Source organism: Rhinichthys klamathensis, unplaced genomic scaffold (genome assembly GCF_029890125.1).
Source record: "Rhinichthys klamathensis goyatoka isolate OS25496 unplaced genomic scaffold, OSU_Roscu_1.1 h1tg000240l_1, whole genome shotgun sequence".
Lineage (NCBI taxonomy): Eukaryota > Metazoa > Chordata > Actinopteri > Cypriniformes > Leuciscidae > Rhinichthys > Rhinichthys klamathensis.
This window is the reverse complement of record NW_026606762.1, coordinates 1,263,437-1,287,500: the sequence shown is the minus strand read 5'-3', so window position 1 is coordinate 1,287,500 and position 24,064 is coordinate 1,263,437. Positions and strand designations below refer to the sequence as shown.

The following is a 24,064-nucleotide window of genomic DNA, read 5'->3' as shown; positions in this document are numbered from 1 at the left end:
ATGCAAATTATCACAACATTTAGGTGATTTGGACATTGCATGATTAGACATTATGCAATTGAAATTTTATATATAAATGCTTAGGTGTATTATATTAATTTATAAATGCGTATCCCTAATCCATGATCTTTATATCCTTAAAGCTTAATCTGGTTTGGCAACTCAACAAGTGTTTGATGACATTGCAGGGTGTTACACACACTGTGAATCAGGGACCCTGTGAATCATAACACAGTTGTATCTTTCTGCACTGTCCACATAAACCCGAGAGGTGCTTAGTCTGTTTAGTGTAGCTCAAGCCCGTGTTTTGACTTTTAAAGCTATGATTTTATCTAGATGCAGGTTGACTGTCAGCACTACTGTTTTCCAAGAAAAAAGCGGCATGTCTGTGTCAAAGAATTTTTTTGTTTAACAGTTTGCACAAAAGTGATCCTTTACTCACCCTTATTGGTCCGGGCCCCATTGACTTTTGCGGTATGTTTAACAAATTGAGACATTTTTCAAAATATCTTTTGTGTTTCACAGAACACAATGAAATTCATACAGATTTGGAGCGACCTGAGAGTAAATGATGACAGAATTACAATTTTTGGGTAAACTATCCCTCTAATGTCATTTCATATTAGGATTCAGTTTTCCTATTATACACACATTCACACATTTTGGCAAACATTCCTCCAAAGAGTCAAAATCAATTTTTTTTCATATTTCAACATACCATTTTCAAGAGCAATATCTTTAAAGATGTCTGTCATTTGATCAGTCATTTAGTCCAAAAATGTGACAAACCATCAATACTTTTGTCCACTACATATCTGGGCTGTTATGACATATTGTTAATGGTCTTTCCAAACTCACATTATGATAACTGTAAAGATCTCCATCATACTGTGACCTAGTACTACAGGTTCCAATTCCCCGTTCCAGATATTATCACAAACACAGTCAGTGATGCATTCCCCAGATAAGCATATGAAGAATGATATCTTTCCCCATTTTTCTAGAATGAGTATTTGATAATGTCTTAAAGGGATAGTTCACCCCAAAACGAAAGTCTTACGGGGTTGGAACAACATCAGGGTGAGTAATTACTGACAGAATTTTCACTATCCCTTTAACTCCACGTCTGTGTTAAGATATGAACCCTTCAGTTTGCTTTTAAATCAGAAAAGCCCGGGTCACTTTGACCTCTTAGTCACCATTCCACTAAAATATGCTACATTATTTATTTTTGGTTCTCCACCAGTGGTATTTGTGTTGATAAGGACCAGTATTGTCACATTACAATGTTTACACTAGTAAACGCTAATTGACGAAACCCTCTTGGCCCTGTGCACAATGCTTTCTTTGTCAACAAAAAATAAAAATGGGCCAGGAAAGATGCCAAAAAGAACAAAAGGAATACATGAGGAGCGATTTTGCCGGTTAGAAACCCTGGAAATACGATCACGTTTAATAACATTATTACCGTCCGGATTGTCCTGATATGCCCCATACAACAGTTCCTGCTGCTCCAAAAATTTATTTAAAAAAAAAAAAAAGTGCTGAAATCACACATCTTAGTAATGCCTTTTTTTCTAATAATCCCTGTCTTTTTTAAATTTTTTATTTAGGATCTGGTGAAGGATGTGGCAAGATAATTCAGCGCTTCCCCAAAAAGGACTGGGATGGCACGGCATTTCCCCAGGGCGTGGAAATGGTAAGGAGTTGTTTCTGTTCTGTTTTCTGAAAACAGAAAACCAAAGTAGACCCAGATCATTTATCCGTGAACAGCTGCCTTCTGGAAGTAGCTAAATGGAAAAAAGCAGTGTATATATTCTACCTCGTTGTTTTTCCCAGTTGTTTTCTATGATAGATTGTCAGTTTTTGCCATTGGTCAGTTTGCCCTCTTTATTTTTTTTGATCATTCTAAATAGAATAAATATGACATTGCTGGAGAATATGAATTTGTTTTTGTAACTTTTTCCCTCTAAAAAGTTTCTGAAATCTGTGAATGCTTCTGCCCACGTCCTCGGAAACTCATGTGGTTCTGATATCAGTCTTTCCTTTTGTCAACAAATGCATAATCATTGTTTACTTAAAGGTTTATCCCAGTCGCCTCCATTTGCTCTAATTGGAGAATTCCTAGCCCATGTCCTGTCCATTTACTTAAATGGCGTGCAGAAGTGCTTCAGTCCGATCTAATGCTCTACACACTGTGGCCCGATTAACAGACACAAATCAACTTAACTCAGGACCAAATATTTGCTTATCTGAGCTTGAGAAGTACACGCTGTACATCTCCTGAGTGGCAGTGGCTTTAAAGTGGACCTGATTTTTGAGGTGAGAAGCTTCCAAAGTCCTGCTCAAGCTGTAGGACTGCGGTCTGGTTGATTGTTGTTTACTTGTTTATCAAGACATAATACGTAACTCTTGACCTTTGCGAGACATCATTAGACTTGTGGTCTGCACATGCTACTTTTTTCATCCAATGAATTATCACAACATTGTCCTTCTGAGAATGTATTAATGATATTGATATATTAATATATAAACTAATATAAAATACATCTCTTCTCTGATGACATTTCTTTTTAATATCCGAATTAAGATTCGTTTGGATGTTTTTTCAGGGGCATGAAGTCAAAAATGTCAAGGTGATGCAACTTATAATACATTTTAAAATAGCTCATTAAAAGTCTGGAAAACTTTTGACTTCCAAAAAAAAAAATCCATTGTCAAATGGTGTAACTAGCGTGCAGGATATAAGTAAGGAATAATTAACTCCGGGCCGTTGAATTATTGCCGTTACACCTGCATTATTTTCTAATGATTTAACGGTCCGGAGTCAATTATTTTGCTTTTACTACGTTTACCACACTTTAAGACAATGTTCAGATGTTGTATTTCAAGACATTTGTCAGGTTTTCTTACACATCTCATCCCACGCCTCCGTTGCTAATTCCAAAATGTCATGAGACATTTGAGAGAGAGAGATAATAGCGAAACTGTAAGTTTATCTGCTTCAAGAACAGCGCAGTTATTACCCCACTAGTGAAAAATGTCATGTAGCTTTTAAGTTGCTAAACTATTTTACAGATAAAATCATCAGAGCAGCGCCGACAACACTTTTATGTGTGAGTGTGTGTCCGCACTGTATGTGTGTGCGTTTGAGTGCGAGCGGGAGAAAGAAAGTATATGCTTTCCGTACATTTGTGGCAAAAAACAAAACATGGAAATAACTTGGTCAGTGTCGCTGTGGGTTTTGGTTCTTTTGCTGTTGTAGGCTGTAAGGACCTTTTGAAAAACTGAAATCATTTGGCGAATTGATATGGACATGTAATGCGGTCAAAAACTGCCTGGAACTACTTTAGCCGTGTGTTTCCCTGAAAATAATTGCACACCTTAGAGAAGATTCATCAACCAATCAGATTCAAGCATTCAACAGCCCTGTAGTATAATGTGATATAATACAAAAAAAAAGCCTGCATAATCTCTTAAAATACCGGATAATTTGACCTTTTCATGACAAGGTTGTAAAATGTCATGTGGCGAGACTTCCCAAAATGTTGATATGAATTATAATTCATGATAAAAACTTTTTGGAAAATAATAATTAAGATGTGGATACTCGCATGTGTTCAAGGTGTAAGGAAACTGATGGATGCACCATATGACATTTTTAGAGCCATTAAATTTAAGCTTGGCACATGTGTTTTGGCACATCATGGACTCTCTTATTTGTCAAACACAGACTGTTCTCTCTCTGTTTTTCTTGTTTTATTAGTCATTTAAGTGTTAGTGAATCAAATAAATATGCTTGGTTACACAATCTCCATGAATAACAATGGTAGTATGATATGTGGCTTTGCATTTGATGTGGAAAGGGTTTGGGCATCAGATCTCTGGAGGGCATCGGCTATTGAAAGTGAGAAGAGGCTCATTGGTCACTGTGAAGATTCAATTTTGAATCTGTAGGGTGATTCACTCATGTTGGCTGTTAACACTGACCTGCTGAGAGATGAAGCCGTGAACACAGTCACCCACTGATTCTAAAGTCACTTGGCTGACCAGAGACTCAACCACCTGCTGATATTGAATTTGTGTTTAGCCGATATTTCAGCCGACAGTAAATAATGTTCAATTATAGGGGTGTAACGATATTTGAACCGAACCGAAAAACCGCGATACACCACCCACGATACGTATCGCGATACTCTCATGGCGAACCGAACACGCCCCGCCCCCTGCTGCCCCGCCCAGCCCCGGCTCATTGCACCTCATGTGTTATGTGTACACAACGAATACAGGGCTGTTGCCTAACCACCATTAACCACATATAATCGCAATAAGCTCAGTGTTTTGTTACTTTTGATAATAAGCAAGCTGTAATCTTTCAAATTATGTCTATTTGATCACGAAATGCAAACAATAAATGCCGTTTTGGCGCTCTTAGATGTGGCGTGACAGATATCACTGTATGCATGGCATGCGGCAGCGCGGAGCGCGATCATCTCTTCCTCAGTTACAGAATAAACATGAATGGACACCCGAAGGTATGTTGAAAGATACAGTATACTTACTGAAAGGCATCATAACTCGTGTAAACACTCAATCAGTGTTTCAACAGCGGAAATACGTCAATAAAACGCTTAGTTTTTCACATAGCTTTATATTTACCTCAGGCAAGTCATTCAGTGTCCACAGCTTGCTGGTTTGCTAACTTTCACTAAATAAATGCTATATATTAGCCTATATATTATATTTTACTTAACCTGTTTATGATATCTTGATTATTTAATGTACGGTATGTTTAAAATAGTTGTCATGAAAATAACAGCAACTGTGTAAATGATTATATAACAATAACAAATTAGAGTAAAAACATGTTAATGCAAAAATTGCCTTATGTGCAGTTTACATGTTTTCAATACAATTTGTTATTTGAGTGTTGATTATTATTATATCATTTAGGCTAAAAGTCTAGGCTCTGTTGTTAAGCTTTAATGTTATAGTAATGTGCAAGTAAGGGCTGTAGTTTACAGCATTAGCAGATAATTTTGTTATCCTTAAGAAACGTTTACTTGTAATTGAATTAATTTAAAGACAAAGACACAATTTGTTCATTAAAGCACTGTTTAATAAAAAATAAAAGCAATTTTAGCTTTCTAAACCCCCCCACCCCACCGAAATGAACTGAACCGAGACCTCAAAACCGTGGGACGAACCGAACCGTCAGGTTTGTGTATCGTTACACCCCTAGCCAACAGGTTACACAATCTGGTCAATCCTTGACTTAGATGTTGTTTTTATCATCATAAATTCTCACTGACGCAAGTCTGTGATTCTAAGAGAACTTGATCTTTTTCCCACTCCAGGAATGATGGTTGTTTCGTCTAACAGACACAGTGGAATTGAATTTAACTCAATTTCCGTGGTTTGAAATACTGCATTATTTGGTATAATACAATGAAGTTCCTTTTCCTTAAGAACTGAATATCTGAAAGCTTGTATTCAGTGGCACTGGAGACATTCCATAGGGATTTTATTCAGTACAGACTCAATGGCTTTATAAAGTTCCTGCAAGTTTAGGGAATGTCCTTCAGCAGTTGTAAAGTGTTTATTTTGAGGATCAGTGTTCTTTGTGTCAGCTTGGAAGGCTTGCCATTGGATTTTTCTGTTTATTTGATGCACCATTTTTTTTTGTAGAGGTTGTTGTTGTAGATGTTGGAATCACCAAGTCTGGTGCAGTAGATCATTGTCAAAGAGCCAGAATAACATTTCAGTTGAAATCAGAAACCAAATATGCTAGTAAATGTAACACGTGAGAAAACTCTCCCTTATTAGTCACAATATAGGGCCTCTTTATGTTCAGGTTTATCAACTTATATCATTGGTGGGGAATAATATTGGTTGGTTCTTTGGTTCACTATATTGTAGGGCTGGGTTGACAATATTGATTAACTGATTTTAATCAATCTACATTTTGATGAACTGATATTGATTCTTTAATCTCAAGAATCAGATGCTTGAACTAAACTTCACTAAACATTATTTGTAGAGTGCCCTGCCATCCAGTAATCTCAAGGAGTTTTGTCCTTTTTTTACTTTTGATATGAAACAATGTCTCAGCCTTCAAATTCTGTCAGTTTCATCACAAAATTCAAACAATAAATGCCGTTTTGAAGCTGTACTATGTCTTTACTACTATTTAGAGCACCAAGTAAACGTGAATGAACATCAGAGGGTATGTTGAAAGAAACAGTAAAAATGTTTCATGTTTTTCAGCCGCGGAAAGACGTCAGTAAAAAAGCTTGTAAACAATGTCACATAATGTTAAATTTACCTCAGGAAATCTATTCAATGTTCATAGATGGATTACCTAGAAAAAATAACATTAGAGAGGAGCATTTTGCTAATTATAAGCATAAGATATTATATATTAATTATATAGATGGATAGATAGATTGATCAAATTGGGAAATCTGTAAATTTCCAGCCCTATTAGATGGTCTTCTGACCAAGCATTCCAGAATCTGCTTGTAACAAACTAGGTGTGAAAACGGCAGGTTTGAGTACCAATTTCCATCATTTAAACAATAACTAAATCTTTTATTTCTATTGGTGTCTAGCAATTATGTTTTTATTTTATAGTTTGTATTGTAGTTAATTATTCAAATGTAATGTATTCAACATATGCAAATGTTATTAGTTGATTTATGTTTGATTTAATGTTTGATTTCTGTTTGATTAATTGAGATCCTGTTTTGTTTCATTCATCTCACGTATTGTTTTTGAGTAAGCGCTGTAGAACAACATTCATCAAACACATTCACATCTCTTTGAACACTGCAGGGACAGCACAGAGCATAGGGTGGGCGATTTATCGTATAAAAATAGACCAGAGATGTATGTATGTCATTGCTTGTTAGTCATTGGGTGTGCCAGTACTCCCAGCAGGCTGCAGAATCAAACCAAAAGAGTGTTTTGCTGGTCTGTGGCTTGAGTTCATCCACACAGCATCATCTCCGAAGCATTCAGCAACATGTGGGGACCCCCTCGGTATAGTTTCTGCTCCGTCAGTTTACTCAAACATATCAGTATGTGCACATTTTTACTGATCCCCCTGCCCAATATGTTTCTTATGCGACCTGACCTTGCGTCATTTTTGGTTGATTTATGTGGTTTAAGATTCTTTTACGGGGCTCATGTACACTTATAAATGGTCTTTTGATGCCTATGTGCAGTTGCCGTCAAGCATCTGTGCGTATAAATTTGCAAGGCACTCCGATATGTTGACTGTAAACCTTTATAAAGTAAAAAATGTTATTTATGTAAAAAAATAAAAATAAATCGCATTTCCATCAAATTGCACAGATGATCCTTTAGTCTAGTTGTGTGGGTTTTCTGTTTAGCCATTTATTTCGAACGGATTGTTAAATAAGGAAAATAACAAACTCATAAAAGTGCATTGCTGGGGTTAAATGTCCTCAACATCCCCAGCACACTGAAATGAAATGGCCTCAGTCCCATCTTTGTAGTTTTAATGAATATTGTTTTAAACATACCAGCCAGGCAATTTGGATTTTCGTCTCGGTATGCAAATTGTTATTATTTGCAGATTTTTACAGATTTCTATTTCACTCTGGTTTCTGTTTCGGAACAGCAGAAATGCTTCTTTACCACAACAACCCCCAGCAAACTAAATAGCTACAGATGAGGAATGTTCCAAGTATAAAAGGATAGAAAAACACCCCATCGTGTTTACAGCTCTTGTTCCAAAGGTGTTTTCAATCTTGGAGGAAGTTCGCCAGCTATTCTCCTTGCGTGCCATTTTTAACCCTGTCTCGCATGAAAGTTCAGCTTTTTTCATGCAAATTCGGTCATTGCTTACCGCTTAGATCACACTGGAAATACAGGGTACAGGGGGAGCAGATTGAGGAGACATTAAACGTCCCGCCTAAAGATGGTCTACAACTAGGGCAATGCTATTAAGAAAGAAGAGCCAGGCAAACCATAAACCAGACTGGATTAGTTATAGATCAGACAGATGTTCTCTTATTGTCTTTTAAACTGTTAAAGATATTACAAAATTAATTAGGAATGCTTATTAAGCTACAGTGTACTTTGAATTGAAAACACCATGTCCCTTAATCAGTAACACATATATTCACCCATTATTGATTTATTTTTTCTATCAACCCTTAGCTTGTTGTTAAATGTTTTAGATTTCATTATGGTATCAAGAAGTATTGGGACATTTGCATTAATGACATTGATTACTGTTCAAAGTGAACACACAATTGACATCCTTGTCAAAATTTAGTGACTTCATACATCCACTGAAAATGAGCTTGACGTCAGTTGGTTAACAGTCATAAAGTTCGTTTGGAGTAAAAGTTCTAGCATCACATGCATGGCTCAACAGTAGATTTTTACTTTATTTAAATTTTTTATTATTTTATATAATACATTTTTTATTATTATAATATTATTTACATTACGTTACGTTGTGTTTTCTTACATTGGTATGTTATGCTATGTTATTGTGGAGCCCTGGTATCATTTGTTCACAGATGCTTCTCTCAAAAAAATGGTTTTGTGGCACTGTTCTTTTTACCCAAATATTTTATGTTAAAGTAACACAGATATATTTATTTTAACTCCAAAACACTATTGTATTGCGTTTAATTAACTTAACCGTTGTAATTTTCGACTATACTTAATTATCAATCGTTAAACTAATGTAAAAGGTTTAATTTCGCGATCCAAAAAAACCCAAAACGATGTGCTGATTTCCAACACATTGGATGAAGATGACGTGCGAAGAAGGTAGAAAGTTGCATGGTGTCAGAGCTAGAAGTCAGACAGGTTAGAAAATATAAAGTTAATCTAAAGGCAAAGTCTTTAATTTCTGTTAGTATTTCGTAAAGTCTGTTCTGGGATGCTTTTATATTGCACAGAAGAAGAAAAAAATGTTGGCTGCTTGTTCAAATTTCTTAATTCAAATGAGCTTAAGCAACACAATTGCTATACATTTTGTCCAAACTTAATTTGATTGTTTTCAATCTGCTTAAATATATGTACAATTTAAATGTACTTAATCCATTTGTGTTGGATTACATGAATGATTTGTGTTGTGACTGAACTGGGCGGTGCTTGTTAGTTCCCAGCATGCTTTGCATATAGCTGAATTAAGAGAGAATAAATGTTGAAATTAAGTGTTATTTTATGTGTTTTTGAGAAAATGAGAAAAGAGGAAGACTTTATAGTGTGTAATTGTGTTTAATGTTCAATTACATTGGAATTATTAGAACCATATGGCTGAAGGAGCATATAGATTGATGCATTTAATGTTATTAAATGCTATACTAGCTAATAGCTATTATATAGTCTAGAAGTTCAATTGAATAATCATGTGAATTAAGCTCACTTTATTCTTTCAGTGCAGTTTTAAATATAGCATGTTCACTAAACTTAACCAGTTTAAGTTACAGGGAAGCAATTCCATTGATTTGGTTGGACATTACTGTTTTACATTGATTCTTTCTCATTCAGTTGTGTTGTCACAACACAAGGAGCTTACATAGATTTTAAAAAATCCATTAATGTTAATATAAAATAATTTACTTGTGTGGGACCACTGTCCATAATTAAATTGAGTAACTTTAAAGAGTAATTTTTTTGAGTGTTCTTGATTTTATATTCTATTATTACAGTATAAAACAGTGACAGTCCTCTAATCTGAATTTATATGAGGAGGTGCAGTGCCGTTTCTGTCATTTTGTTTTGAAAAGGAGGTTTTGAATGTCAAAGTGTTGGTGTTTTCTCGCTCAGAGTGGGGTTTACCTCGCCAATGGGAAGGAAATGGAAACCCAGACCTGGAGTATAACAGAATGCGTTAAGCTGGAAAATATTATGATGTTTAACATGAGACAATTTTTCAAGGACACAATATGGTTTGCTTTTGCTATACTTGACATTCAGCGTTGTGGCGTACCAGGAATGCAAAATGTGCAGGCAAGATGATGTTCAATACAACAGCACTCTTGCTCATGTGATATTGCTAACTATCATACATTTAAAGTGTCCAAATGATTTCAGAACAAACATGGATCCAGTTTATAAAATGAATCCTCCAGGGTTCATTCTGATTAAATAGGTGTTACTCATTGTGGTTTGACTGTGATCATGGTAATGTTTGTTTGGAATCTGATGGTTGAGTGTCACAAATCGGTGTTGCAACATCAATTTACTCTCAGAACCTCAAACCGAGGAAAGTTGACATGCTTCACTGATAGTGAAGGAATAACTGGCATTATTTCATGATTTTTTCTCTCTGGGTGGGATGCAGATTATGTAGTAATCAATAAAATCAAAACTTTAGTATGTTGACTCACAAATGTTCGCAGACAAGCATGCCGTACTTACTCAGAGAGAGTCTGCAGCTATATTAGTCACATTATAAGGGCTGAATAGTCCCGTACATTCCTCTGTGTCTCAAGTTCAATGCTGAATGTCAGGGGCACTTGATTGCAAGCAAGCCACAGTGTGTCCTCACATAAAATGGCTCATGTTAAACACGAAAATGTTTAACATATTGAAAACATTTTGTGTAGATTAGAAATGCATTTATATAGAACACAATGTTTATTTTGTTCTTTTATTTTTAGGATTTTACCCTTTTGTAGGACGTAAAAATGTAGACAGGGCAGGTCGTACTCAAACCTGGGTCATCGTAAACCTAAGGCTTGAGCTTCCACTGCCACAGCTGCATGTTCTTATGGGCTTGAGAAAAGATGCATTTTTATCTGTAACAGGTCAATTTGATTGGATTCCTGATGGTCTCATGGGTTTGTGTGATTTTAAAATGTCAAAGGAGATTGGATGTCCTGGTCTTTCGCATGTGATGCTTTAGATGGGACCTTTCAGCTGACAAACAAGCTGAATTTATGACAGTGCCATTGGCCTGTGTTTGTTCAGATGTATCCCTGAGAGGTTTTATGTCGGAGATGACCTTTGATAGTAATTAAACTGGATGTTATAAATAAATAAGTTGTAGATGATGTACAGTAGTCATATGGAGCCTTTTGTTCATTCATTCATTTTTTTTTTTTTTTGCTCTGTTATTGTTCTTGAAACAAACAGTAGAAAAGTAACAGAACCAAACCTCTATGATCATGAGATTTAACGATGAGTACTGAACTAGAGTTGGGGGATTATGTTAAATATTCTCAATCTATTCAATATTATTTTTGTTAATGTGCTTTTAATACACTTTTTATTTGGCCACAAGACTGTGCCTGAGGACAGTTCCCTGCCTTTTCCTCATGTCACGACTTGCAAGTATGAGAGCATGAACACAGTTATTTTTAACAGTGCCTCTGTTTAAGTAGCAAAAAATAAGGAGAAACAGTAGTTTGTTTCCATGAAAAAAAAAAAAATTTAATAGAAATCCCCACATTCATGTACCCTAGCCATGTGAGCTGCAAGTCCAGTGCTGACATTGAACTGTTTGTAATATTAACTCACTAAAAATAATCACTGTCAGGATAGATTTTAAAGTTAATGTACACAAACAAGCAAGCGGTTTATTTTTAAAAATTATATTAACATGAAGTAGCCTATATGCATTTGGGGAATGCTTTTCTACCGTTTACATGTATTCAGTGGATGTTTTCAAAATGTGACCCTTGCAAACAGATTTTTTTTTTAAGCTTGGCTCCTGAACTGGCTGATGTTGAGTATCACTTTTTCAAGTGGTCGATAAACATTGACATTAGTTGGATAACTTGAGCATCTCAAGGCTGTGCATGGGTTGTTTCTTCTGATAATGTTACTCTTTTACCTCTTTGTCACTGTCACCAAGATCGCTTGCCATTAACCTCTGTCTCAGGAGATACTTGCTCTTGCAGATATCTTCATTCCCTGGCACGCATGCATGGAGGCTTTTGCGTTAGGGCCAGAATGATGGACTAAAATGTTCCTGTTAAACTAACAACTAGTCCCATTCATCTAACCTCCTACGAGCCACTTTGGCAACACTCACTCACTGCATGAGCATTGCCTTCCCCAGCATACTGGGACTGAGGCGGACATAGACCCTTGGGACCTCCTGAAGCCAGTTGGCCTTATTGCTCCTCGCTGCAATGCTTGTTTTATGTCTCCAGCAAATAAACCCAGAATCATCTGCTTTATTTCTACTGACTGCATTAAATGGATTATGTCCCTCATCTTGTAAGCCTGAAGAAAAACATACTTCCTCTACTCTGTAGTCTTGTGGAAGAAAAAAAAAATGTTTTTGTTATTTAAAAAATCTAGTGATATAGATCATAAGTCATGTTGCTTGATTTATTTTACATTTGAGAACATAATAACGCTAGTGGTTTGACCTGAAATATTATTTATTTGTATATAGTGCCATTCGAAAGTTCAGCTAGTATTAATGTTTTTTAAAAAAAGTCTCCTTATGCTCACCAAGGATACATTTATTTGATCAAAAATATCAATAAAACAGTGACATTGTGAAATAGTATTACAATTTAGAATAACTGTTTTCTATTTTAATATATTTTTAAATATCATTTATTCCTGTGATGCAAAGCTGAATTTTCAGCATCATTACTCCAGTCTTCAGTGTCACATGATCCTTCAGAAATCATTCTAATATGCTGATTTGCTGCTCAAGAAACATTTATATTTATTGTCAATGTCGAAAACAGTTGTGCTGCTTTTTGTGAAAAGCGTGTAATGTTTTTTCAGGATTATTTATTGAATATAAAGATCCAAAGAACAGCGAAATATCATATTTGTGACTGTTAAAAGGTCTTACCTTCACTTTTGATCAATTTAATGCGGAATAAAACTAAATTTCTTTCAAAATAAAAATGTAATTTACTCTATAATTTATATATATATATATATATATATATAGAGAGAGAGGGGTCAGTGAGACATGCCTTCTGACACAACTGAAATGTTCTGTGGTCACTAATGTTTGCATGTTTGCGACAACTATGTACTAATGAAATAAAAAATTCCTTGTCGGAGCCCGACATCCTATAATGAAGGAATGTGACCTCCCAGAAAGGGGGGGATCGTAACCGTTTGTGTCATCTATCTCATCTGTTGCTCTGACTTTTTGAACTTCTCTTCCCTTTCCTCCGAATCCCTGTTGTAATCTGGAATGTGCTTCGTACTTCCGGGAAGGACGCTTAAAGTATTTAGAAAATGTGTAAATAGTTGTAGTTTGGTCTGTTGTCTATATAGAGGCACTTTTGGAGATTGTATATTGTATAAATAACTGCAGATCTTTCACTATTTTATAAATGGAAGGCTGGTTGTGGCATTAGGCAGGTATTGCTCATACTAAGATTTCAGGATATGAAGTGCATGATTAATGATTTCACCTACTCGATTTTCTTAGCTGGTTTCCGGTTGTGTCACCAGGGGCAAATGTGCGAATGGCTGAAGCTCACGTCTCAGTATTTTTTTTACTCAGTATTTGTAAAACAAAGGGTGGGAAAAAGAAAACAAAACAATCTGAATCCCAGCATGCGTCAAAATTTTGGACAAAAAAAAAGAAAAGATGTGTTTGTCAGGAAGATCTTTTCATGAGTAATCACCTTGTGGACTGCAGGAAAAGCATCATCAAGAGCTAGTCATAGGTGAGATTTGCCACACAGTGGGTCCGGCACTATCCAGGTCTTTCCTGTGGGTCTGTGTGCAGAAGGAAGCTTAAAGCCAGAAAAAAATTATTAGTAGAATTATTTATAAAAAAAAAAAAGAAAATTCATGAGATTGCCAGAATATTGGAGTGCTGATTTAATGGAAACATTTAGACTTGTTTTGACTAATAAATATGAAAAGGAAATGTATGACGGTGTACAGTGCACACAGGACCTCGGAGAGCTATGTGGCCCCTTGAATTGATTAGTATCTGCAGTTCCTGGCAGAGGGCAGGCAAAGCATGATAAAACAAAGGACCAGGGAGCTGAGCCATACTCCGAGAGCTTTGTTATTTCCTGCTGTCTCTGTTCATCTCGGCTACCAAAGGAAAACCTGCTAACAAAGGACCCATAGCAGTCCCACAAGTTCAAAAGCAGCCAATGAGATCCCAGCGTTTAACAAGATAAAGATGATGCACACAAATAAAAGCACTTTGGCTCGGCAGCTTGAGTGCTTCGGATTGTCTGGTGTGCCCGTAATGTCTCATTCTCTCTGGGGGACCAACTTGGTTAACATCATTCAGACAGAACAGGAAAAATTGCTGACTTCTACCAAGACAATTCCTGGTTATTCAAGTTTCTGGCTAAGGGGAAGGTAATTAAGGGTCTGAGCTGGTCTTAAAGGTTACAGATCCCAGGTATGGACCACATGTGGATTGGTGGGATTTTTTTATACTTTTTTTATTTTTTTATACCCAATTTATACTTCTGCGTCGACCTTCCGCCGTAGCTACGTCGTAGACTGTGTGTAGCGCGCTTACCCTGACGTGCGCCTCTCCAAAAATGTAACAACGCGTCAATTCTACGCTGTGATTGGTCCGCTAGAACCGCTCCCCGGGTTTCACATGCCCCCTCTGCATGCGTAATTGCGCGTCAAGGCGTAGAGGCTCCGGCGTAGGTCCGACGCAGAAGTATAAATCAGCCTTTAGGAGCAATAATAGGCTGCAGGGATGCTTTTTGTTGAGTGCAACTAAAAGTCTTTAGTGGATGTTTGGATAAAGATACCTTGGGTTCTGTGACACAAACTTTAAAGAAACTACAAAAAAAAAAGCCATTGCACAAGAAGTCTTACAATTCAGTGTGTGAACTGGATAGCTACCACGATCCTCTGTCAACATTTTTCATGAGCGAATGCTAAACCCCACACTGCCCCAATGGGGTTGTCTTTTAGTGCAATTAGGGAACCTTGAGTCCCTTTGGATAAAAAGCATCCGCTAAAACCAAGCAATCAGGTAACCCTGACATACTGTTTGACTGTATGTACATTTCTGTTCAACAGTGTTTGCTCTCTTACCTCTGTGAATTTATCCCCCCTCTCCTGAGAGTTTGTTTCTCCATTCAGCACAGAAGTACCTCTGTGAACATTATTGACTCTGACATGTGGTTAAGTGGCCACCAATTATGTTGGCCCAGTCACTGTTGGCTGTGCCATATCCTTCCCTCTATTTCTGTGAGAAGACCTGGGAAACTGTTTATGTATTTGACACCAAATAAACCACATTATGAAATAAATGTTTTTCTCCAAAACACGTTGGCCACAATTATTTGCACCCCTAGAATTTTTTACCAGTAAAATATCTCTGAAGTATATTCCCATTAATATTTACCTTTTTTTTAGCACACCAGGGTGACTAGGAACATGAAATTGTCTAGCTATGACTTCTTGTTTCACAGGAGTTTAAATATTGTGATGGATGATTAAGAGAATTTGGCCTTTGTGTTTCCTCATGAGTAAAATCAAAGAATATCAAAAATCCCCATTTCCACCATCAGGGCAATAATTAAGAAGTTCCAATCAACTAAAGATGTTACGATTCCGCCAGGAAGAGGACGTGTGTCTATATTGTCTATATGCACGGTGAGGAGGAAAGTTTGAGTGGCCAAAGACTCTCTAAGGATCACAGATGGAGAATTGCAGAGATTACTTGAGTCTTGGGGGTCAGAAAGCCTAAAAAATATATCAAACAACCCCTGCATCACCACATGTTGTTTGGGAGGGTTTCAAGAAATCTTCCTCGCTACTCCAAAAATAAACTCCCGCATATTCAGTTGTCAGACACGACTGGAACTTCAAAAGGGACCGGATTCTATGGACCGGATTCTATGAAACAAAAATAAGGCTTTTTGGCAGCAAACCCACCAGATGTGTTTGGTGCAAACAGGGATACAAAGTACCCCATGCCTACGGTTACATATACTGCTGGATCTTATATGTTGTGGGCCTATTTATCTGCTGGAGGTCCTGGACATCTTGTTCAGATAAATGGTATTATGGATTGTAGCAAATAAAAAATAAAAACCTGACTGCCTCTGCTAGAAATCTTATAATGGGCCGTGGTTGGATCTTCCATCAGGACAACGGTCCAAAAAGAACATCAAAATAAACACAAAAATGGGTAACTGAGTACAAAATGAAGCTTCTGCCATGACCGTCCCAGTCCCCTAAACTGAACCCTGTAGAAAATAATGTGATCCCCCCTCAATTCTTTTACTTCAATGAAAGGTTCGATTTGTGCAATTTTTTTGAATGAAAGATCAAAAGTATAAACAATGCAGATTGATTTTTTTACAGCCATTTTTGATCATATTTACCAGGGGTGCTATTAATTTTTTTTAATGAATTTTGACAATCTATGGCAGTGAGAATGTGAAATGCCTTAATGCGATCATCAAATCGCAACGGTTGTGAAGTAATATAGTCTGACTGATGTGCTGAATGTTTCAGAGTCCTGGAAGTGTAAGTAGTGTTTTCAGTTTCGATTCACAGTAAATGCTACTCTGCATGTGCTGTATATTTGAGTCGCTTATAAATTAGCATTTGGAAACGCAACATTCATCATGGGAATTGTTTATAAATCTGTTGTTGTCAACAAAGAGAAGTGATAAAGGTCAAGGATTGCTTTTTTGACTGCAACACTAATTTCATGTAGCAGTCTTGCACGTCAAGGTATTCTTGTGCAACCAGTTGCTTCTTGTAAAATCCTTGTCATCGTCATCAGTATGACATCTATAGTAAACGTGTAAGTCCATTAAGTCCTGTGTAATGAACAGCCATTGTGTTGTGAATAAAGGAAACCCTCCCTTCATTCAAAAGCAGGGCCATTTTCGGCTTCCTGCTGAGAGTGAAGAGTGGCCGACTCACGTGACTGTCCAACCTGCAGCGTGGAGCTGTTGTTTAGTCAGCTGAAAAACATAAACAGAGGGAAGATAGCTGATTGGAAGGAGGGAAATGTGGGTGGTGACGGCCTCTCGGAAAACCACAGGAAACACCTGTGCCCATTTCACTATCGCTGCACTCACAGGCAGGGGTCTGCAATGTGACGTAGACCCATATTGTGCCTCAATCCAGTCCTGGGACAAAGGTGTTTACACTTGGCTAGTCAAAGCACACTGTACTAGAACTGCTGTTTGTTGTTTAGCTTGTGAAGTCCAACAATCCTGATGATGTTGTTGATGCATGTTACATGGTCATTCAAAAAGAGGTTTATTCACAATGATGCATGGACTTCCATGTCCATGGAGGAATCATTTCAATTCCCAGGCAAAAATTTTTCCCATTCAGATTTCGCTTATGTCGGTCACACAAATTCGCAGAGTGGAGCAACACAAAGCTGCTTGGTTTAAAAGTGTCTTGTGTGTGAGCGTTGTGAGGCGTTTACAGATCAAATCTTAAACCTCCCGATCTGCTCGCGGACATGTCGGGGCCGCCCTGACAATATCAAACATGTTTGTTATTAAGGATTTTAAAGCAGGATGATTATGACGGGATGATTATGTCAGTACTTCCACAATATCTAATGAGAGACAAGTCTACAGGGAGATAAATATGGCATGATAATCTTAAATTTCCCCTGTAGTCAATAATTTTATCCCTTAAAACTCATCTTTGATCACCAAAAATACATATTTAAACAGTTTTTCCTTGAATTTATTTTTCATGCCTTAAAATAGCTTGAATGTAACTCTACACCCTTGCCTCATCTAGTATATGCGGTCCTATGAATATGCAAATTAGCCCCGCCTCCACTCACTCGCACCAACTCAGAGATCCACTCGTTGACGTGATTGGCTACAATGTAGTTTGTGGCGTCAGAAACACCAGCGATTTCAAACTGTGATTTTGAGACTGTCTTTGTTTCACTGCAGTTTTAAGGAGAAAATACTCAGCAATGGTGCTGACTTATGAATTTGCACATGGTTTGTCTTAATACAGCATATTAAAACACCACATAGACATATAAACAACATTTTAAAAGCTTGATTTCCACCACAAGGGGACTTTAAAAATATCTTGTAGTGTGTGATGCGCCACGATTTTCAAATCTTGTATATGCAGGTTTGAGATTTGAAAGAAGAAAATCTGTGAAGATTTTCCATATGTGGGTGATGCAACCAGATTTCACAATCGGTTAAGATTTAAAAACTCCTGTAGTGTGAGCCTGGTTTTAGGGATGTGTACAAACCCCTAACTCTATTAAACAACAGTGTATAACAGTGTTGCCAAGTCTGGGTTTTCCTGCAGAATTGGGCTACTTTTACACTGTTGCTGTGTTTATTTTTTTCTTCTACCCCCTGGAGCACGATTTTTACTGGGGAACCCAACTGGAATGCGATTGGGCTAGTTTTGGCCATGATTGGGCAGGTTTTGAATAGCAATTGGACTGCCTTTGTTACACAAACCTGGCAACCCTGGTGCAGATCTCGTCAAATCCATGTAGGCTATAGACATGAATGAGACCTCAAATCAAGCAGCCTGTTGCATATAGGGACGTCCCGCGTGACGTCACGCCATGTGGAGCAGCCATCTTGACGGAATAGAAAATGCTAAACCGCCGGTGATAATACAGCTCGTCACGGAATATTCCTATCATGCCCGAGCGATGCTGTGCATTTGGATGCGATCAGATACGTGATCATACAAAAGGAATATCTTTATACCGTATCCCAAAAGAAACAAAACGGAGAAAAGTGGTTGGTGGCAATAAACAGGCAAAACGCATACATGCATTCCTAGATCAGTTAATTCGTTAGGCGTATTATCACATTACATTCTTTCGTTTTCAATTACCAAAAGCTGATCTTGTATTTTATTTGACACTTCTTATAAATCGTTAGAAACACAGGTTGAGACAACAGTCTCAATGACAGTTTATCATACAGTGACAGTCAGTGATAAGTATAAAAAAGTATATAAGCATAGGCTATTATTTCGTTTTTCTTGGATCAAACTAGATTAAACAAATTCATTAAAGATACACTTAATCTTGTTGGTGATTTTGTTTTGTGTTTTTCCCTGTAAACTCAGTTTAAAAATGATTACAGGTAGGCCTACTATAATTTGGTGATAAAAATACATTGACCAACGTTTGCGGTGATGATTGAAAAATCTTTTTCTTTTAATGAAACTCCGGTGTAGCGTGATGGGAAGTGAATTAGGTAGCTGTAATGTCACCGAACTCAATGTCAGGAAGTTTTTCTACATATTTAATGCCTGTAAAAAGAACTTGTGGTGCTTCATATGGATATATGATTCCTAATTCCTTTATCTTCCTCTTGTATATTTATTTTTGTGATGCTAATAATAAGTGCGATGACATGACGTGGTAGGGAAAAAAACCGATTCTGTTCAGTATCGAGATATTTTGCACCATGATTTTGCGCATGCAATTATATCAATACTGTAGCGCAAAGTATTGCAATATTTAGGCTAATTATACTAATAATTATATTATTAGTATAATAATATACTAATAATTATATAATTAGTATAATATACTAATAATATATATTACCCACGGCAATGGATCTATGAGTAGCCGACGGATGTATTCCGTCAAAATGGCTGACACGCGGCTAGGGGTCACGTGACTGGGAGATCCCTATAGGGATAAGTTGTTCCCTAAGTGATCAGACTTAGATTTTTTTGGCACCATATCAAACTGGTAAAAAAACCCAAAAAAAAACATTGTCTTATTTTGAACCATGGACCCAAGCCATGTTTTGAGACGAATTTCAGAGAGACTTTGGGATGAGCTCTTCTCACTATATACAATACAACACAATAACAACTACAAAGCAACATGCTAAAATCACTGAGCACCACAGCAACTATAAAGCAACCGCATAACAACATCCACATTGCAACGTGCATATTGTGATTTTCTCAGATACAGTAGAATGTACTTTAGTTACATTATTTCACAGCTATTAAAACAGTGTATTTGAGGTTGAGCTCCACCAACAGGGCAAAACTGCATATGCTTATCCGTGAAAGATAAAAAAAAAGTAGTTGTTAACATCCCAATAGACCTTAGCTGACCTTTTGTATTTGTAAAGAACGTGCTACCACCTGTCCTACCATTTTTCTTTTTACACATGAGTAAAATTCATTGCTGTATTCCGGGCAATGGTGGGAAGTTCCAAGGATGTCTAAAGTGTTTCCCCCACTGCTGTTTTGGGAATACAAACTGAAAGCAAAATGTTTAGAGTGAAACATCACTCAACTCTCTCAGGACTGCTGCATGTTTGTCGAAAGTTTTCAGGCTAAAATTCACCCGTTCAAATGTCAGTGTGTTTTCAATTTATACTGTTTTAAAAAGGAAATTCATCTCAAGTGAGGAAATCTCCCCAGAGGAGTGGACTAGCGAAGAGCACGACTGATCCAGCTGTATGAGCTGCTCAAGTACTGAAGTAAATGACACGTTATACTCTCTCACCAGATCGAGGACATGCCGTTTGCCTTTTCTTCTGCATTTCTGACATGCTTGAATTGTCATCAGCTCAATAAAGTACAGGTCATGAAATTACGATGCTGTCAATATGTTGCTCATTTGGCATTGTTAGTGTCTCCACATAACTCCCCCTCCACCCACTCTGGTAAATTATAAGCATCCCCATTGACTAACTAAAAATATCTGTCCTTAAAGTGAACCATATGTGCGGTATTGCATAACTGACCATATGAAATATCCTGACCATAGCTGAATTTAGAACAAAGTCGTATTGGTAATGTGAAAACTGCATGTGTTACCTCAGTTTTGTGGGTAATTTAGATCTGTTAGCACATGCTCTGATGGGTTAGGTCCATAAAAACACTCTTTTTATTTTTTATTTCCTTTGACCCTGAAGATGTTCTCAGGAAGTGTTTTCATCACAGGTTATTCCAGGTTTCCTTCAGCTCAACACATATTCAGGCAGAAGAATGGGGTCTCCATCTTGGCTCAGCTGAGCATTTCCTACCCTTGGTCTGTGGCTGACATAAATAGACTGTCCCATATTTGGATTCAACATTAGTTGCTGCCCATTCTGATAAAACTGTACAGTGTTGACAGAGGGTGACCAGTGCTGACACCTCTTTCCCCAGTGTTATTGTTCTTCTTCCTGTGAGATTTTCAGCTGTTGTCCACCTAGGCGAGAAGGTTGTGATGGGCCAACAAGTGTCTATTCCATTTATAATCTATATTCTCACACCTTATGAAAACACACCCTCTCTCTTTTCCTCACACACAGCCCACTTGGACAGTTTTTGTTAGGCATCAATATGCTCCAGACGCAAAGGCTCAATTATGTCTTAAAATACTTTTTGTGTGTGTTTTGGCTAAATTCTAAGGCAGTCTTATAGGACCTGTGAATCGGCTGCCTATGCTGAAAAATACATATCTTATTTATACTGTTTTTGCCTTATTGATTATAATGGAAGTGTTCAAGTGAGCCTAAATTACATAGCGTAATTGACCCTTTTAATAATTAGTTAAAGAGATGAAAACCAGTTAAATCAGTCATAATTTACTTAACCCACTTGACTTTCTTTCTTCTCCACAACACAAGGAAATAATTGTAATGAATATCTGGTTAGGTATCTGGTTTTGCTGACACCAAATCACGGGTCAGCTAAAGTCCATGCAGCTTATTTGGTCATTTTCTCCGATTGGATTCAGTGAAAATCAAACACAGTAAATTTGTGGTGGCTGCCATTTTGTGCTGCAGGTATGACATATTTTTGTTGGCCAAATGCTCGTTTCTAGGTTTTCTAGTTCCATCGTCTTTAAGTCAATGGATTTTTCAAATGGGTTTTCAGTTAAAAGGCTTAAATTAGGTTTAATGTTAACACAAGTTCAAAATGATCATGACGTAAAATACATCAGTAATGCATTTTACTGATTTTTGAAGCTTTTACTTGTCTTGAAAAGTGGCTTAATGGGACTACAGAGGTTGCCAGAAACATTGAAAGTCATCAGCCGAACAGATAAACTCATCTACTCACTAGTCCACTTTCACAGCCTCGTTCTTTTCACAACGCTCTTGCCATTCTAGCTATTCTAACTTGAATTTGCAGGGGAAACATTTTTTTAAATAAAAACTGAAAGAGCTTAGTGATGTTGATGCTGAAGTCATGTAACCGTGGTGTAGTTTGTTTATAGCCTACTTTTAGATTTTACCTCTACCGATTGTATTTATGTTTTTAAACATATTTTCAATTAATTATAATTTGTGTGCATTTGTGAATATTTGATGATGAACAAAACATGCACAGAGCTTATTTTCTGCTATAATCCAAAAGCCAATGGATAAATCCTGTTGGGGTTTTTGTCGAGGGAACCAGGTTGATGCTAACTTATGGGTTGACCGCTCTATTGCCAGCAGCCATATCACCCTGTAGCCCAAGACTGGTTGCCCACTAAAGCTAAGCAGAGCTGAGCCTGGTTAGTACCTGGATGGGGGACCTTCTGCATCCTGGCCAAATTTGCCCAGTGGCCTCTGTCCATCATGGCCTCCTAATCATCCCCATGTATATATATATACAAATTGGCTTCATCACTCTGTCTCCTCTCTACCAGTAAGCTGGTGTGTGGTGGGCGTTCTGGCGCAATATGGCTGCCGTCGCATCATCCAGGTGGATGCTGCACATTGGTGGTGGTTGAGGAGATTCCCCCATCCAGGTAAAGAGCTTTGAGTGTCCAGAAAAGCGCTATATAAATGTGATGAATTATTATTATTATTATTATTATTATTGCTCTCCTGTGTGCCATCCAGTGCTTTACACGCCAATCCTGAATGGTGGTTGGCCCATTGCCATTAAAATGTCAGAAGAGGATGAAGAATCTGACACCTACTGGAAGGATGGCACAAATTAGAGCAGTGGCGGCAACCATGATTTGGCATTTGAAATTGCTTGCCAAAATCTTTTCATTTTTGAGTCTTCAATATTTGATTAATTGTATAGCCTTAAAGTCCCCCTGTAGTCAATCATTTTATCTTTTAAAACTCATTTTTGATCACCAAAATTACATGTTTAGTTTTTAGTTTTTAGTTTTTTCCTTGAAAAATTCCTAATTTAAATTAGCTTAAATGTAACAACACCTTTACCTCATTTAATATATGCGGTTCTATGAATATGCAAAATAGCTCCACCTCCACTCACTCACATCAGCTCAGAGATTCACTCATTGACGATCACACGTTGATCTGAGGCCATGTTTACACGGAAACGATCTGAAGAGAAAACGCAAAAGTGGCGTTTCGTTTTCACTTTTTATTCTGCGTTTAGACGAGCGTTATGGGGGGGAAATCTGCGTGCATATGGAGACGCAAAAGTGTTAGAAATGCGATGTAGTATGCACTCCAGGCGGCTAGCTGGCAATGTGAAGCACTGCCACACAACAACAACAAGTCCGTGCGCCTGCGTACAACCTTCCTTCTACTTCTCTCCCTAGTAGCGCGAAATTGAAAAGACTCTTGGACGTTTATCAGAGCTGCTAGGGCAACTTGAAGGTCCGACGTATGGAAATAATCCGACATGTTGGTTGTTATTTTCCTGTACTGGCGCATGCCTGTGACGTAAATGCGTACGCGACGAGAGCCGCCATGAGCAGATTTGCGTTTTTACCCGTTTAGACGGAAACGCGACGGTGGAGCGTTTTTAAGATTTCCACTTTGGAGGGTGGTTTCACTTTTTTGCGTTTTTAAGCCCCAAAAACGCCGTCGCCGTGTAAACGAAAGGCACATCCGATAAAATATTATTACGTTTTCACCCGGAATCGTTTTCGTGTAAACAGGGCCTGATTGGTGGCTACAATGTAGTTTGTGATGTCAGAAACACCAGCGATTTCAAACTGTTTTTGAGACTGTCTTTGATTCACTGCAGTTTTAAGGAGAAAATACTCAGCAATGGTGTTGACATGAATTTGCACATGGTTTTTATTAAAGCATATTAAAAACACCACATAGACATATAAACACCATTAAAAGCTTGATTTTCACCTCAGGGGGACTTAAACTGAATTGATTCCAATGGGCTACTAAGTTAAAGGAATACGTTTCTGCTGTTACAGCTTATGTACTGTTACACAACCCAGAGC

The 24,064-nt window shown here is 37.4% G+C and overlaps 1 protein-coding gene across 4 annotated transcripts in view; it reads left to right on the top strand.

The window, feature by feature from the left end:
- sbf2 (SET binding factor 2) overlaps nt 1–24,064 on the top strand; it is a 148,872-nt gene that overhangs the window by 11,679 nt on the left and 113,129 nt on the right. For all 4 annotated transcript variants that reach the window (XM_056265753.1, XM_056265752.1, XM_056265751.1 and 1 more), the window contains exon 2: nt 1,614–1,699. In XM_056265753.1, the coding sequence (XP_056121728.1) occupies nt 1,614–1,699 (86 nt within the window). The remainder of the gene's footprint in view (nt 1–1,613; nt 1,700–24,064) is intronic.